At 36.2% G+C, this 17850-nt stretch overlaps 1 protein-coding gene across 2 annotated transcripts in view; it reads left to right on the top strand.

The window, feature by feature from the left end:
* mcama (melanoma cell adhesion molecule a) overlaps window positions 1–12595 on the top strand; it is a 39927-nt gene extending 27332 nt beyond the window's left edge. The window contains exons 2-16 of one of the 2 annotated variants that reach the window (XM_056746978.1): window positions 1021–1145; window positions 1852–2077; window positions 3450–3520; window positions 3606–3693; window positions 3855–4034; window positions 4819–4946; window positions 6923–7070; window positions 7319–7434; window positions 7529–7670; window positions 8088–8218; window positions 8351–8492; window positions 9192–9230; window positions 10114–10243; window positions 10726–10840; window positions 10926–12595. In XM_056746978.1, coding sequence (XP_056602956.1) covers window positions 1021–1145; window positions 1852–2077; window positions 3450–3520; window positions 3606–3693; window positions 3855–4034; window positions 4819–4946; window positions 6923–7070; window positions 7319–7434; window positions 7529–7670; window positions 8088–8218; window positions 8351–8492; window positions 9192–9230; window positions 10114–10243; window positions 10726–10840; window positions 10926–10946 — 1802 coding nt within the window. In that variant the 3' untranslated portion in view covers window positions 10947–12595. Of the gene's footprint in view, window positions 1–1020; window positions 1146–1851; window positions 2078–3449; window positions 3521–3605; window positions 3694–3854; window positions 4035–4818; window positions 4947–6922; window positions 7071–7318; window positions 7435–7528; window positions 7671–8087; window positions 8219–8350; window positions 8493–9191; window positions 9231–10113; window positions 10244–10710; window positions 10841–10925 lie in introns of both variants that reach the window. The other variant, XM_056746977.1, reaches the window with a different exon arrangement.
* The last annotated feature ends 5255 nt before the right edge of the window (window positions 12596–17850 follow it).

Below are 17850 nucleotides of genomic sequence, written 5' to 3'. Positions count from 1 at the left end.
CTACCTCTTTGTTCTAGCTGAGTTAAGCTATGTCAAAGCGCTTTAGCTTTCAGCTACTGCTAGATCAGTGCATCTGTAAATGAGGATCACCGGTGGGCCTGCTTTTGCTCCAAAACCTCCGAAATCTGCTGAAAATTCAGCAAAGCATATTTTGTACATCTGTCACTTATAGAATATGCAGATACTGTAATGCTCTCATATTTTACTATATTTAAATCAAATAATTCCATGTTGATCTTGTTCTATCTGATTATTATCACTATAGAATAACAATACAGGCTGATTATTTCATTTCATGAGCAGACTCACCAACGATCTGCAGAATTCCACAGAAAGTTTACACATAACAAACTTATCTTTACTCACATAAAAGGGCAATGGGTTTTTTTCCAAAACAGGATCCTAAGATAACAATCACAAGAAACACACGGTCATAGTCAATGTCATATCAAGCACTGCTGATCACAAGAATTGCATTCTGAAATTTCTGAATAAGTGTCTTAAATCCACCAAACCCAGCGAAGTACTCATGCAGCTTTATTTAACACATTTACACCGCTACAGGGAGAATTCACCCAAAAATGAAAATTCTGTCATCAATAACTTAACCTAAAGGTGTTTTAAACATGTTTAAATGTTGTTGTTTTGCTAAAAAAAAAAAAAGATATTTGGAAGAATGTAACCAAACTGTTATGGGGCACTATTGACTACCATAGTGGGAAAACAAACAACTAAAGTCAGTAGTGCCCCAAAACGATCTCCAGCATCCTTCAAAATATCTTATTTTGTGCTCAACAGAAATAATCTGTACAGTCAACTGAGACTGACACAACAGCAAAGAGGATGTCTTGTTGTTGCTATCCTTATTAATATGTTTATTCAATGGCTGTGGCTTAATTGGATTACACAGCAAATCAAATTAAAAGGTTAACTTGCTTTTCTCTTTCATGCAGCGATAATGCACCCTTTGTATTCACATTGCCTGAAGCACTTGAGCTCAACGTGTTTGTTTTTTGGCAGCTTGGGCGCTGGTGGATCTGAGGATGGAGGACACCATAGAGGTTTACATGGGTGATTCTGCAGAGATTCCCTGTCTGTACACCTTCACTTCAGAGCCCAGTATGGTGATGGTGCAGTGGTTTGTGGTAAGTATACCAGCAGACAAACATTAGCAATGTGACTGTCAAATCAACATTTAAATGTTGAATATTTAATGATTTAAGACAAAAAACGACAGAGGTATATAAATAGTAGTGTTTATGTTAAAGTTAGCCTCTGTTCTGGTTTTACTGTCCACACATAGAGAAAGTTCACTCAAAAATGAAAATTCTGCCATCATTTACTCACCCTATTGTCATTTCCATCCTATATGACTTTTTTTCTTCTGCAGAACACAAATTAAGATATTTTGAAGAATGTTGGCAACCAAACCGCCCCGGCAACCATTCACTTCTATTGTATGGTCATAAAACCAATATCAGAAGTCTATGGGTGCTGGCATTGTCTGGTTACCAACATTCTTTAAACTATCTTCTTTTGTGTTCTGCAGAAGAAAGAAAGTCATACAGGTTTGATAGGATGGAGACAAGCGTGAGCAATGTTTTAAAACAAGTTAAAGTGGCTTTTATTGTCAGTTTTTTACAATATACAGTACAGCACACATTGAAGCGAAACAGTGTTCCCCCAGGACCAAGGTGCTATACATACTTAAGACAGACTAAATAAAGTGCAAACGTGTGCAAGTACAACAATTAGTGCAAAAAAATTACAAAAAAACACACTAAAGGAGATGTAAAAAAATATGTTAACGTACCAAATAGTTACACTACGTTCCATTTCCCATATTCTCAGCGGGGACCTGGCGGTAATCGGGTAAGAATCTCCTACAGTGATCTAACCATGCAGAAGGTGGATGAGAACACAAGCTACAGCAATCGCATCAGCGTCCGATCAAACAGCGGTGGAGAAATCCTGATGGTTCAGGACGTGATGCTGTCTGATGAGAAAGAGTTCTTCTGCCAGGTCAGTGGAATGGCAGCGGGCAATGGAGAGGGCAAGACACTCTTAAAGGTTTTTGGTAAGTCTCTTCCTTCATCTCTTAAACCTTCATCCTTAAAGCAGTTTTTACAATATGAAAATTAATAATTAACACTCTTGTCATTTTAAACCTTTATGGCTTTCTTCTTCTGCAGAACACAAAAGAAGTTATTTTGAAAAAATTTGGTAGCAGAAGGCAACAGCCCCCCATTCACTTCTAGTGTAACCAATGCAAGTGAATAGGGGGCTGTTAACAACATTCTTCTTTTGTGTTCTGCGGAGAAAGAAAGTCATACAGGTTGAATTGAAAAGAGGGTGAGTAAACAATGACAGAATTTTCATTATTAGATTAGATTAGATTAGATTCAACTTTATTGTCATTACACATATACAAGTACAGTGTAACGAAATGTAGTTTAGGTCTAACCAGAAGTGCAATTAGCAAGTGCAGATATACAGTGTGAATAAATACAGAATACAATATTAGGAAAATAATTTACGATGGGCATGTACTATGAAAATATGACAATCGGTATGTACCATGAACAATATAGACGGAAGGCTATATATTGTGAACATTAATGTACAGGAGGTTATGAACAGATAACAATATAGACTATACAATAGTGCAAGTGACTTGAGTGTGCATTAGTTACAGACATTAGCTATTAAAGTTACAGTGCAGTAGATGAGTTAATGTGGTTATTAAAGGTACGGTGCAATACATGAGTAGATGCAGATATACAGTTACAGTGCAGTAGATAAGTTAGTGCAGTTATTGAAGCTATAGTGCAATAGATGAGTAGATGCAGTTAGTTATGCGATAGATGCAATAATGTAATAGATGAGTTACAGTGCAGGAGGTGAGTTAGTGCAGTTATTGAAGTTACAGTGCAGTAGATGAGTTAATGCAGTTATTAAGGTTACAGTGCAGTAGATGAGTTAATGCAGTTAGTAGTCCATTAGTGCAAATGAGCATTCAGTGTAATATTCTGGTGTGCAAGTGAGCAGTATAGAGTGCAAATGATGCTGTGTGTGTGTAAACAGTCCGGTAGAGCAGATACATGAAGTACTGGTGGGTACAGTTCAGTCATGCATGGCAGCCCTGTAGTGCAATGTAAACATTGTAATAGCAGCATTAACTTAAAGTTATGAGAGGTAGTGAAATCAGTGGGGCTGAACTACTCCTTTAAAGCAATAATTTATCCAGAAAGGATAATTATATTTGTTTCCCAATGTTGTTCCAAACCAATATCTTGTTACATGTTGCGTTGAATCATATACAGGTATTCATTTTTATAAATGGCAAGTTCTACATATTTTGTCTCAATTGTTTGCGTTTCATTTCTGAACACACCACACCACTTCTCATCGACAGTTTCTGTACTCTTATGGTGTAATCATATTTCCAGATCCTCCAGGGCCTCCTGTGATTGAAGGTATCCTTACTGGCGTTTATGTGTCTGGTGACGGTCCATCAAAAGTAAGTTATGTTTCTGAGTTAAGTGATTATTTGTATTTAATTATTGTTTAAACTGTATTGCAGCTGACATGTGTCTTTCTGTTAGATTGCATCTTGTGAGACCAGAGACGGTTTTCCCAAGCCAAACATCACATGGTATCGTGACCATATTGCCATTTACCCCGCTATTGGCTGTAAGTAAGAATAATATTTCATAATGACCTTGTTATTATGCAAACTTATGTCTATTAAGTTACTGGTGTTATATATTCTTGCAAGTCACTTTAGATAAAACCATCTGCTAAATTCCTAAACTTAAAGGTGTTTGTGTATTTGTTTTGTGTGTCTATGTTAGTGGTAAACATAGTAACTCTAGTGATGAAGGAATCCAGCGGCCTGTATACAGTTCAGAGTGATCTGCATTACAAGGTGACTAAAGAAGACAAGGATGCCCACTTTTCCTGTGAGGTCAGCTACTTTGTGCCAGGAGCTGTCAGGACGTCCGAGTCCAAAGGCGTCAATATCACAGTTCACTGTAAGTCTGAATTTGTTAAGGCATCCTGAAAGCCCCTCCTGAAAAAGAGCATTCTTGATAACTCCATATTGAACAACTATGCCTAAATTCTGATTCTGGCAAAATATCAGTGCTGATACTGCTAGATCTCAGTGCTGCTTTTGACACTGTCGATCACAACATGATCTAGAGAGACTAGAAAACAATTTTGGTCCTACTGGGACGGTCCTCAAATGGTTCAGGTCATAGTTAGACATGCGGAGTCCCACAAGGCTCAATTCTTGCGCCACTCTTGTTCAGCGTGTATATGCTCCCTCTAAGTCAAATAATGAAAAAGAACCAAACTGCATATCAATGACACCCAGATTTACCCAGGCTTAACGGCAAATGACTATAGCCCCATTGACACCCTATGCCAATGCATTGATGAAATTAAAAGTTGGATATGCCCAAATTTTCTTCAGTTAAAGAAAAGGAGAAAACTGAATTCATTGCATTTGGAAACAAAGTCAAGTCAAGAATCTCAGGGTTATTCTGGAGTCAGACCTTAGTTTCAGTAGTCATGTTCAAGCGGTGACAAAATCAGCATACTACCATCTCAAAAACATAATACAGAAAAGTGTGTCCCACGTAACTGCAGGCTCATATTCGTCATGACATGGTTTTAAAATTCTTTGCCTTATTTTTGCTTTCTAAACAACTTAATTTGTATAACATAATATATGAATAACATTGCCTTGGCAATGTATGAATAAACTGAGATTCATTACCCCTGGGTCTTTGTGTATGTGCATATGTCCCGTAGACCCCACGACCAGTGTCGAGATGTGGAGAGAATCGCCTGAGGGCTTGGTCAAAGAAGGGGACACAGTGAAGATCCATTGCCAAGGCGACGGGAACCCCCCAGCACCCATCACTTTCAACAAAGAACAAGTAAGAATAGCCTTTTTTTCTTTTTTTAATTCTGAGCCGGGGTTTTTATTCAGACAGGAGGCTGTTTAGTATTGGGTATAAAGCAGACATCTGTTCCACATTGTGTTTGATTTGTGTTGAGGGAACGGTACCAGTAGTGATTAGTAGCGTTATGGGGGGTTTCATTAATGACTAAATGAATCTGATATCTAGAATGACTTGCTCATAAAGGTCTGTTTGATTGGATTAGTGTAGTCTTAAAACTTATTTCAATTTACATTAAATATAACACACTTTTAAGGAAAGGCCCTATTTGCATGTTAAATGAGTAACAGTACTTACAAGCTGTGTGTTTGTTGTCTACAAAGACTGCTTTACATTGTGATAAACAATCCACGTGGAAACGTCACACAAACAGACAGTTCACATCACAAAAGCTCTTTTTTGGTTTAGTTTCATCATTTATTATTATTATCAAAAGCTTTTTTTTTTGGAGTGCGGTTACCTGATTAAAACGGGAATAACACAAATATGACTATGTGAATTAATCAAATGAATCCTAAATTTATAATTTTTATAATAAATATGTCACATTATATTACTGATAAATTATTTCATTTCAATTTAGCATCTTCAATCTAGTTGCCCTCTTGCCTTGAATTTGCAAAAACGTTAGAAAAATTTAAAAGAAGAGAAATAAATAGAATAAATTATAAAATGGAAAGATTAAATACGACTTAAAAATAAATCAAAAAGAAGAAATTGCTCTGAAAGTGATCCCAATTTTGCTTCCAAGTGATGTTATCTGTGGTATGGACTGCACTGTTTTCATAAAATTTGTCAAATGTTAAGATTGTAATTACAGTTTATGTTATACAGTAGTTGTTGTTCTCTGTGTAAACATGCCTTGAAGGTCCAGTGTATGACATTTAGCGACATCTAGCGGTGAAGTTGTGAATCGCAACCAACAGCTCACTCCACCCCTCCCTTTCGAAGCACTGTGCCTGACACAGAACAAAGATGTCGTCACATTTTTACATATTTACGGAACATATTTACGGAACAGGCTTTCCTTTTAGGGCTAATGTAGAAACAATACGACCAATTCAATAGACATAGTTATGTATATTATATTCAGGGGTGCACGTTAGCTTTTCTATCTGGTTCTCAAGAGAGCACCTGGAGATTCGGTCTGATGCTCACTTTGCACATAGTGTGACAAATTATATTTTCCTATTAAAAATAAAAGTAAAAAAGTAGTTACTTTTTAATGAACAATAAACAAAATAATAAAGTGGGATAATACTATATTCATATTACTTAAAAGTACACTTAAAATACATTGATAATGTATTTCTTCTTGTTTTTCTTTTTACATTAGTAATGATATTTTCAACACCAATCTTGAAACCTAAAACGACAACCTTTTTGGTTTTTGGCATGTTGTTGGGAAGTGCACTTGCGAGGGCACATGGAGACTTGCGGTGCGGAGCTAGGATCGGGTATAGCATAGAGAAACACAAGCTGCGTGCAAGTTTAAACAGCTCGTCCTTTTAGAAAGTTTAACAGAAGCGGTGTTTTGGTAGACGCGTGTTTCTCTTGTAACGAAAGCAGAACCAACAAAGGCGGAGCTACCAATACTCCGTTTTTCATAGTTTACACCCTTAACACAGCGAACAAACGAGATATCACTAGTTTTAGCAGCATTCAATTCAAACGGAAGTCTTGTACAGGATTACATTTAGTCGGTCTAAAACAGTGATTGTGCATCAAAAGGGTTCAACCATGTCAGTATGCAAATGAGTGGGTAGAATTTATTTACAGAGCGCATTTTTAATTTTGGGTCGCGCATGCACACCACTTATGTGCATCTCTGATTATAATGCATTTCTGTCAAAAGATCCTTAAAAAAATTACACATTGGACCTTTAAAAGTACCTCAATATAAGTGTAGCAATTTTAGTACTAGATAATACCTATTTACTCATGTCCTGCAGTCAGATGTGGAGCTGGACTTCTATGATGGTGTCCTGATTCTGAAGGAGGTGTCTCGGGCAGACAGCGGTGTGTATGAATGTCACTCTCTGAATATGGATGCACCGGACCAGGAGGAGGTGGTGGAGAGCATGCAGTTTACAGTGCACTGTGAGTTATCCAGATTATTCTCATTCCACTTTACTGCAAATAACCTCTGCATTAGTTTGCTGATTGTGTATTAAAGGGATAGTTTACTTTAACATCTTGTCATTAGTTTGTCAGCTGTATGTTGTATTCATTGTCAAAATGTTAGCGACGGTCAGCCTCTGTTACCATTGATGAATAAAGTATGCAAAAGTAGAGTATTTGTTCACAAGGCTTTTACTTTATATTGCATGTGTTTTTCGTGTGTGTAGATCTGGACCCTGCCGTGGTGGTGCCAAAAGAGTCAGAGGTCATGCTGAAAGGAGAGAGTCTGACCGCCTCTTGTAATGCCCTGTCATCATTAGAGACCTCTACTGTGTGGTTTAAGGTATTCTGCATCTGAAGATTCAAACTTTGAATTTATACCTGTTCACATCATCCGTTCATTATATTTGTTTGTACACATTTGTCTGTTTTTACAGGATGGTGTTCAGGCAGAAAAAGGGCACAAACTGCAGCTGCAGGATGCCACGTTCGACACAGCTGGACAGTATGACTGCGAGGTGACTGTTCCGTCACTCCCGGGCCTGCAAACCAGCGGCTCCGTCCATATTCTTGTGCATGGTAAGCAGCGAGCTTATTTTCAAATCAAATTATGTACATTTGTTTGAGAATACTAGTTTATAGATATTATTGAAACGAACATATTCATACTTAAAGGTAAAAAACATTACTTTGGATTACATAGGTAATTCAAATCTGAGTGCAGACAACGTTGAGATCTCTTTTTTTTTTTTGGAGACACATACTTCAGAATTTGAGAAGCAGTAAACATAAGCAATAGTCTCCCATTTCATACCACAGCCTAGAAGAAATGTTTGTTAATTTTCCTATGGTTTGGATTACATTCAACACTTAGTTTTTTAATAGTTACCATATGAAGATAGTTAGCCAGTCCTCGTGTTTCTTTAAAACGTCTGTGAATCAGCATTTCTGTAATTCTGCCTATATAAAGCACTGTTACTGGATATCTGTCCCCAGGTGCACCCCAGATCAAGGATGCAGAGAGGGAGATTGAGCTGACAGAGAAGGTGGGAGGGTGGGTCAATTTGACCTGTGAGGTGAGAGGTGTCCCCAGACCCTTTGTCACATGGAGCATCTCTGGCAGTCAGGTAACAATCACATTTCATCTGTCATCCCTCCCACTGCCACTCATGTGATGTGTTTTGCTTGAATTTTTTGAAATTGTATCCATTAGTTTTCTGATTATTATTATTTTTGAACTGTATTTGTTGCTTTTTCAGAGTTGGCGTGAGGTTTCTAAAAGAGAGACGGAGGACCAGGTCTACAGTGTTGTGGTGCTTAAAGTTAGCACTGATACACTTGTAATCTGCAATTCAACAAATGACTTTGGGATTGAGATCAAAGCGTACAATATCAAGAGCAGTAAGAGTCATTTTTTATCTTTTAAACCAAATTAAAATGTACACTGTAAAAAAATTATAGAAAATGTACTGGTCACTTTTAGCCAGTACATTATTTGTTAATTTGTCAGAAATTCCTGTTAACACTTAAACACAATAAATTTAAAATACAGATGAAACTACAGTAAAAAATTATGATCTAAATATTGTTACAGTATATTGTGCCATATTTTTGTTCTGTAATAGTCTATGTTATGTGAATTTTATTTATATTTCATATAATTCATAAAATATATTTGATTTATATGACGCTTTATTAGTTATTACAGAGTTATTATAGTTTTGTTTTTAGTTTTTTTGTTGTTTGACTAATATTTTAAATGAGCCTTTATTTGGAAATTTCTATGTTAATTGTTGTAATATTGTTAGCAATTTTCCTATATTATCTGGTCATGTTATTTTTTAATTTTGTATTTTGTTTTATAAAATAAAATAAATCATATTATATTTATAATTTTTTATTAAGTTTATTTCGGTTTGTTTATTTTTGTTTATTTCTGATGATTTGATTCAGGCTTTTCCAATCATTTTTAGGCCAATATTTTATTTTATTTGCTATAACAGAAACTTTTTCAAGTTTTAACAATTACCCTCATTTTGCAAAAAAAATGTTGGGATATGAGTTTAGCTAAAGGTAATATTGTCTCTTGTGTTCTCCCAGTTCCATTCTCTCAGACTCCAACAGCGAGAAAAACCTCAGGTAATGATTCTTCCATCTGTATCTATCTGAACTGATTGCCTGTCTTATGCCAACTCCAACTAGTCCATTTCGCCCAAGCAAAATCCATCCCCACCAAACACTGAAACATCAGCTGATGCGCTTGAATAATTCATAGGTTTTATATGGTGAAACTTCTGCAGCAGCTTGGTTAGTTGGCTTCTTCATGTCGGCCTCTGGGCGTATTTAAAATTCTGTATGAAGAAAAGTCAGCGAGCAACAAAAAATTGAAGTAGACATTACTTCAGATAGCGGGGCAGATCCGGCACCAAATGATTTTCCAAGATGAATGTATAATTAGCTGCATGCGAATATTTTAACAAATCTTTTGAAGTGCTGGGCCATGACTGCGTCTGTTAAGCTATTATGGTTAACGTTGTGGTGGCGGCCAGCTGTTTTATGGAGTAGATTGAACTTGTAAAATTCATTCCCAGACAATTGTTTGCTGTCTCTCCATGTGTTTATTTATAGCACTTTGTCATGCTTACTCCGAATAATTTTTCTTTATTTGACTCTTAGGGATATGACTCTATTATTGCATCTTCCATCCAACACTATAGTTATATGTTTCATGCTCATATTAAACATGTCTCAGATGTACAACAGGAACATGCGTGCTTCAACATGAATTCAAACTTTCCATCTGTTAGTCATTCAAAGCTGCAGTCGGTACCTTTTTTTGTTTCATTTACGTAAAGTAACCACCAATTTTATCTTCTGGTACAGTATTTCACAGATGTTAAATGTATGCCACCTGAAACTGTAATGTGTTTCGCATGGATAAATAATCTTTTTTGAAATTTTAATAACCATTAGATATCAGTAAATCATACTAACATGAACGTCATTTATTTTCTCTTTCCAGTGGATAATAGTGGTGTGATTATTGTGGTCATTATTGTAAGCATCCTGTTGTTGGCCATCCTGGGCAGCGTCTTCTACTTCCTGTATAAAAAGGGCAAGTTACCCTGTGGACGTTCAGGAAAGCAGGAAATGTATGAAATCCTCTTAATCCTTTTTATAGTTTGTATAACAAATATTAATTTGTAGCGTCTGGTGAGCAAGTTTGACCAGAGAAGCATTAAAAAATCACCTCAAAATCTAAATTCTTTCATTTACTCACCCTCAAGTAATTTCAAAACTGTATGACTTTCATTCTTCTGCAGAACTCAAAAGAAGATATTTTGAAGAAAGTTTGTAATCAAGCAACACTAACCCCACTGACAAAGCCACCGAGACATTTCTCAAAATATTTTCTTTTGTGTTCTGCAGAATAAAGAGTCATGCTTAGATTTTGAATGACATGAGGGTTAATAAATGATGACAGAATTTATATTTTTCCTTTTACCCTGGACATTCATGCTTGTCATTGTGGTTAAGTGACAGATATATCCAACGCAGCACATTTTGAATAGCCATTGAGGTTATACAGTCTCCTGTATCAGCGTGTTAATCTCTACAGCATTAATACCAACAGCACCAAGGAGAAGACCAATAAAGATGACATTGTCGTAGAGATGAAAGCCAACAAGACTGAAGAATCTGTGCTATTAAAGGCCGTCAATGGAGACAAAAAAACACCCACTTATCAGGTGAGCATGTACACTGTGATTTTAAAAACTCCTTCATTGTCATTTTCACTGTAACTCACTTTTTGATTGCTTCTCTTGGGTAAAGAACACCGCTCTGAGCTCATAAAATGGAATTTTGTGCCTCCCTTCTGGCCCGATCAAGTCTGAAGATCTGGAGGACTTCTTTATGTGAAGCAGTCGCCTTCTCTGGACGTAGTGGAGTGTTTGCAAACAACAAATGTTTGGGTAAACAGGACTCGAGGAAGTTGTTCTGTTTTTTCTACTGTCATTTTGTTTTCAGTTGTCATTTTTGTTATTTTAAAACGTGTATATATTATAAATATATTTTGTTATTGCTCCTATTTGTGACCTATTTGATTGAAAGTCTTTTTAAAGCTCTGTAAGCAAATCATTTTGTTTCTCATTCCCTGCATAACAGTCTCGAAACAAGTAAACTCTGGTTACATAAACTTCTAATGATTCAAAGATTTTAACCTTCAGATTACTTTGGACCCACTGAAGTCCTACTAGTTTGAGATATACATTATATTCGATTAAAAGATGAGTAAATATTCCAGTAAATCTCAATGGACCAAATAGTTTAGATGGTGTTAAAAAGATCTTTTCAATTAAAATAAACCTTGCGCAGGCGGGCGATGAACCCGGTTAAAAGATCAACAAAACTGGGACTAAATTCAACAGAACTGATGTAACGGTCCAATTTCATCAAACTACTGCAGAGCTTGTGTACTGTTTGTAAATAGATGTAGGGAAGAATGTTGTAGCTCCTGGTGTTTGGACTGCTGAGGGGAATTACGGCTGCCCCTGTTTCTGCCTCAACTGCAGTGCCTGCGAAGATGTGTCTACGTTTTACTTAAATGTTAGTAACACTGAAACCTTTCTGTTGTGTCTTGTTTGTTTTGCGCATGTCTTTGTATGTGGTGAAGCGAAGGTTATTTTGTTTTAATAAAACGCCAAGATGTGTTGTTTTAGCCTAATCCCCTTTGGCTTATAAATATTTTTCATTGGGTTTCATTTTTTGGAAGGGTCCAGTGCAACGTCATTCAGGCGTTATTGTCTTTGGTTTAAATGTACATAGTTTTCCCTGTTTAGATGTCGTTTAATGTGGCTGACATGACTTTAACATTTAAGAACACACGTGCTATCTTCATGAATGACAGACATAAACCTGCCACAATAACTTGACTAATATTACAAGCCCTCTTCCATACTTTGATACGCAAGTTTTGATGGTGGCTCGTGTTTTGTTTTTGCATAACATCCTGTAGTTAAATTCAATAATTTAATTTTCCTTTGCATTTGTCTTCTGAGACACAGCAAAACAGCTTCAATATTTAGCATTTTTACTTAAATTAAGGTTGTGGTTGAAAAAAAAAAAATCTTCAGTGGATATCAGGTCTTGTTTGATCATAAATTGTGCTTAGGAGCTTGAGGATGGTACATTTATTCAGCAAAAGTAGAGCAGTTTATTCATCTTTGTGTTGTTTAAAGATTAGTGTGGGATATTTAAGACTTTTGTCAGAACACTGCTGAGCTTCTGCATTATTACACTGGTCCATGCAACTTTATCTGCCTGTTCGTGTGAGGATTTATGTTGAGATAGCACACTGTTGTTATATTATAGTGTTCAGATACACCGTGTTTTATGTTTGAAGTTTCACTCTTTGTAAATAAGGTACTTGTGATTGGCATTTTTTGCTTGCATTTTTATACCTTTTTTGCCCAACAATTCCAAATAAAGATAGTTACATTCAATGTCTTGCCAGTTTCTCGAGAACATGTATTTTGATGCATATTTTTGGAATCCAAGCATAAAAAGTGCAATTATTTTCAGGTCAGCCTGCTCTTTGTCCTGTTGTGTGTCTTTCATCACATTTTAACACAGAACTATGATGTCTACCCATACTCTGCCCACAGTGCCCTTTGCATCTCTCATGAGTTTCAACCACAGTTTTGATGGTATCTGCTATTGCAAAATTGTGTTCGGAGACATTTAGCCATATTGAAGTGTTATAAATGTTAAAATATTGAATATTCAGAGAAAATTGTTATTAGTAATAGCTCTGTTATAATTCATAGCCTCAAAATTTAAACTTGTTTTATGTATTAATCTTGTCTGTGAGGTTTTTGAAAATTCCTAAGATAAAGTATGACAATTCAGTACATATAGCTGTTAATAAAATATAGATAGCTAGATCAATTGCTGTTAGCTCATTTGTTTAAGGGTTCTTAAAGGGATTCTGTCATCATTTACTCACCTTCGAGTTGTTCCAAATCTGTTTAAATTTCTTTGTTCTGATGAACACGGAGAAAAATATTTGGAAGAATGCTTGTAACCAAATAGATTTTGCCACCATATTGACTACCATAGTAGGAAAAATGCTTTAAAATGTTTTGTTCTGTTGAACACAAAAGAAGATATTTTGAAGAATGTAGGACACCAAACCGTTCTGTGGACTACTATGGTAGTCAATGGGGGGCAAAATCTGTCTGGTTATAAACATCCTTCCAAATATATTTCTCTGTGTTCATCAGATTTGGAACAGCTAGGAGGTGAGTAAATGATGATAGAATTTTTGGGTGAAGTATCACTTTAACATGGCATTTGATTTCAGACCCAGCATCATCGAATGATAACTTCTTCTGAAACTATAGGTACCTTAAGGTTGTAAAACACACTAAAATACACCAAAGTTAATTTTCAGACTGATTTTTGTCTATGCTTGAAATTGATGTTAAATCCTTTAAATGTCAGAAGTTCCCAGTGTTACATTTTTTTGCCATGTGTTCATGTGTACAGCAATAAAAACACAGAATAGTACAGATATTTTTATTCATAACATGGTATTGCAATAATTCAAGTGGGCTGGATTGAGTTTTGTCAGTGCCAAAATGAGAAAAATGGACCTTCTGAACGTTATATTGGATTTAACATGGGCAACACAATGCACACTAGTTTTAATTTGGGAAAATATCTTACATTTAAAAGTACATAATAAATCCATGTTCAAAACCGCCTACTTGCTTTACTCAGTTTGGTGATCACATACCTTAGAATTATTTATATTTTAGACCACGTGTTGGCCAACAGTGCCATCTAGGTGACAGTAGTTGCATAATCGCTGTTAAATCGCCGTTTGTCTGGGAATGATAAACGTTAAAAAATAAATTAATATGTGTTGCCTTCTCGAGAGAAAAAAGAGATCGGGTGCTAAATTTGCTGAAGTAGTCCATAAAAATTTATGTTTGGGGCAGTGGTTTCAAAGGGTTTCAAAAGTGACATTTAGTGCCACCTTTTGATAAACGTGTAATTTAGATACCTAGTTGTTGTTTTACTTTTCTTTATTACTTTTCTTAAGTTTAAGGTCCAATTATATTATTTCACTTCGAATACAGTTCATAAAATGTGCTATTTGAGATCATGAGCATGAAATTGAATTTGACATGTAACACGGGCTATATTTGCTTTTTCATCTACATTTTCAAGAAACACTGTTCGCAGTAGAAAGAGTCATCATACAAGATACCATAATCCTCAGAGCAAGACTCGTGATACCAGGCATGACACGTTTCACATTTGATCCACCCTTCCTCTGACTTTGGATGTTTCTGATCTCCCTACATTTGTTTGCAGCCTGGCAATTTTTTCTTGTTTTTCTTTGCATGTATATAAGCAAGATGTTTGCTGGTACTGTTGTATGTAGGTGGTTTGGTCCTAGATTATTTCCTCTTCCTCTGTCGAACAGGAATTGGGATAAGAATGGCAAAACTTGTTGAATGTCCCACTTCTGTGGCCTCCTCTGGTGGTGAAGTGCTTGTCACGGTCACTTCAGTTGTGTCCCCCCCTTCCATGCACAGAACATCATGTGGAAAGGCATCTGTAGTTTCTAGGAGGTCCCTCTCAGCAGTGAAACTAGGAGAGAACACCTCAGAGGTGATGGAGGTAATGTTCAGATGGGACATTCCAGTTGTCCGGAATCCAGCCTGGTTATTTTCTACTGTTGTTCATTTCGACCAGGCTACAGAAAACGAAGATAAAAAGATCTGCTTAAGCAATTTCATGCCAGCAGAAAGGTGGCTCCACTTTCTTCTGGCTCCACTTTCTTCTTCACCGCAGTGATATTTGAGGCTCTTGAAGAAAGGCTTTGTCTAGAATGCATGGGAGCTCTACATTGTGTTTTCTCATAAGTTGGAGGGAATTCAATTGAAAACATGGCTGCTGTGGCCATCAAGTAGGAGAAGGTGAAGTCTGGTGTCATCCTTCGGGAACTGTGCGATAAGCATCTTTCCCAGATCTCTATTAATACATCCGTTGTCAGAAACCCTCACCATAGTACTATGTGGAGAGCCGTAAAGCCCTTCTTGCCTCTTTCCCTTGAAGATGATCAGTGGTGGCATGTACTCGAACCATTTCTCTACCACCTGTTGCTTCTTTCCAGCAGCCCTGGTAGCTGAGAGTGCTTCTGTTTCTTTATGCGAAGCCTAGGATTGCGTTTCATGAAGCCCTTGAACCAGGAGCAGCCAGCTTTGCAAAGTCATAAGCAATCTTCTGGACATCAGGTCTTATTTGGGGAAATCCCCTTTGAGGAAGAGTGGTGAGCAGGCCTGCAAGCTCCTTTTAAGACTCCTCGGTTTACGGCCAGACATATGGTCAGCACCCTGTACTTTACCTTTTACCCTCCTCTGAAGGGTGCTCCTTGGCACATTCCATGCCCTGGCTAAGAAGCGCACATTAGGAGTTGAGGAGGACACCTAATGCCTCCAGCTCCCTGAATCCATCAACTGCTCCTCTCATTACATATACATGGAATATTCATTCCATATATTTATCTTCATTCCTCGCCTTCCTGCTCTCTCTTTCCTTTCTTCCATCTCTGACCTGATATTCCTGACTGCACACTTATTTTCCTGTAAATTACACATGATGATTATGAAATGACCTGTGAATGTCAATTTATTTAATGAATGAAGGTACAATTGTAGGATTATACTGGCCGCTTAGAAATATAGAAACACGCAGGGACCGGGAGTTTTTTGTGACGGAGCCACCTACTGGGTCTGGATGACTGAAAAAGAAAAAGTGCAACTAAATTAGTATTCCCACTATATACACAATGACATTGAGTCAATATAGAGAGCATTTGATTTGAAGCAGAGTAACATGCATGTTGTGCTATTTCTTACATTTTTATTAGTCAGCGCATTATCAGCCAAAATATTAACTGGATGTTTTAAATGTTGGAGAGATATGGAAGGGTGAAAATGGGGTCACATTCAGGGCTGTATTGTAGGCTATTTTATAGAATAATATACAGTATAACAATAAAGTATCCAAAAAAGAAAAAGCCATAATTAAAAATACAAGAACATGCCTTCTCTTCACAGAGTTTGAGCCTTTTGACTCAGTGTGTTCTCAAACCATGCGGGAACCGTTTTGCTTTCAGCCAACAGTGTTATCCACTGAATCAATGCCCTTGACAGACGCCTTTTCCTGTACAAAGTCCAGTCAAGTCGCATCAAGCTATTACCTTAATCCCTTCTCTTAATTCAGCTCCACAACAGAAGACTGTTAAGAACCAGAGAAAAAACATCACTAAACTGAAGACATCAGACGCTTCATAGACATTCTTTTCATTTTCACAGAAAATATTTATTATTCTGCTCTGGACATTGAGGATCTAATTGGAATAGGGGGAAGCTTGTGACATTTGTCTTTGCCACCTCACAAATGTGTTTATTTTATTTTCTGTCCATTGAAAAGACTATCAGTGGAGTACGATAAGCGAACACATTAAGTGGAGTGACATGTTGAAGACTTTAAATTGAAGAAATTAAGCTTTTGGGATTTTCTTGGTTAGATACACCCACCAGGTGAGTTTTATGTTTATATTTTATATATCTTTTATGACTTAATTCAAATTGAATAAAAATTTCCTTAGGCTATTTCCCAGTTGTGCATTGTTGCAAAGCAGCTTTACTGTAAATACAGTTCAGGCAGTGGATCATATATATATATATATATATATATATATATATAGAAATATATAGATTATATGGTATAGGTACATGGTATTATTGGTGATTTTTTAAAAGTTGTACATAAAAGTTAGAGCTATCACTATTTACAAAATTCTTTATATTTCACTGATCAATTAAGACCTAAAAGTGTAAACAGCCATATACTTATTGGGACAGTTTGTTTTATAAAAAGTATTTTTTAATATGTTTATAGGGAAACTTGTTTTCAAATTATTTGGAATTCATAATTTAAAAAAATATTTAATTTATAATGAAATATTAATGAGGCTAAATTTAGGATCCTTGGTATTCGGGGCACTTTTTTAATAAATATAGCTGAGCCCTGCTGAGGATACGTTGGTTTTCATCAGATAGTTTCCCATATGAACGTTTGTTAAGAGTCAGTGACAGACTGAAGCGTCGGAGCTTTCACATGAACACAGTTGTGTTGATGTTGTCTGGTCTGTAAAGAGGAGGATTGAGGCCAGTCTTTGGTCAGTGCAATAGAGTAATGAACTCAGATAAACTCACTCTCTCCATCTTCTTAACATACACAACAGTTTGACATTTGATGGAGTTTGTGTTCAAATCAAATCTCTGCAATATGATGATTGAGTTATTTATGTCATATAAAAGAACATTATAAGGTCTGAATTCGTCTTCCTAAAATACATCCCACCTCCACCCTATGAAAACCAGATGAATAATATTCTATTCCATATTCGTAAAACATAAATTAAAAATATTAACCATTTATCAAATGAAAGCTTTTAAGAATATAACTGTATATTAAACCATTCTAACACTTGAGTAAGTATACCACAGTAAATACTTTCCTATATTCAATATTTTCCGTGACTTGCATTTAAAAGAAATTAAATACTGAATTATGTTTTTGTGAATTATGTCAAATATTACTTATTAAACAATATGCTATTATATGTTATTTACATAAAGAGAAATGTATTTTCTTTCTGTCTTCAGTGGAAGCT

The sequence above is a fragment of the Triplophysa dalaica genome, chromosome 4 (genome assembly GCF_015846415.1).
Source record: "Triplophysa dalaica isolate WHDGS20190420 chromosome 4, ASM1584641v1, whole genome shotgun sequence".
Lineage (NCBI taxonomy): Eukaryota > Metazoa > Chordata > Actinopteri > Cypriniformes > Nemacheilidae > Triplophysa > Triplophysa dalaica.
This window is presented reverse-complemented; position numbering and strand designations above follow the sequence as displayed.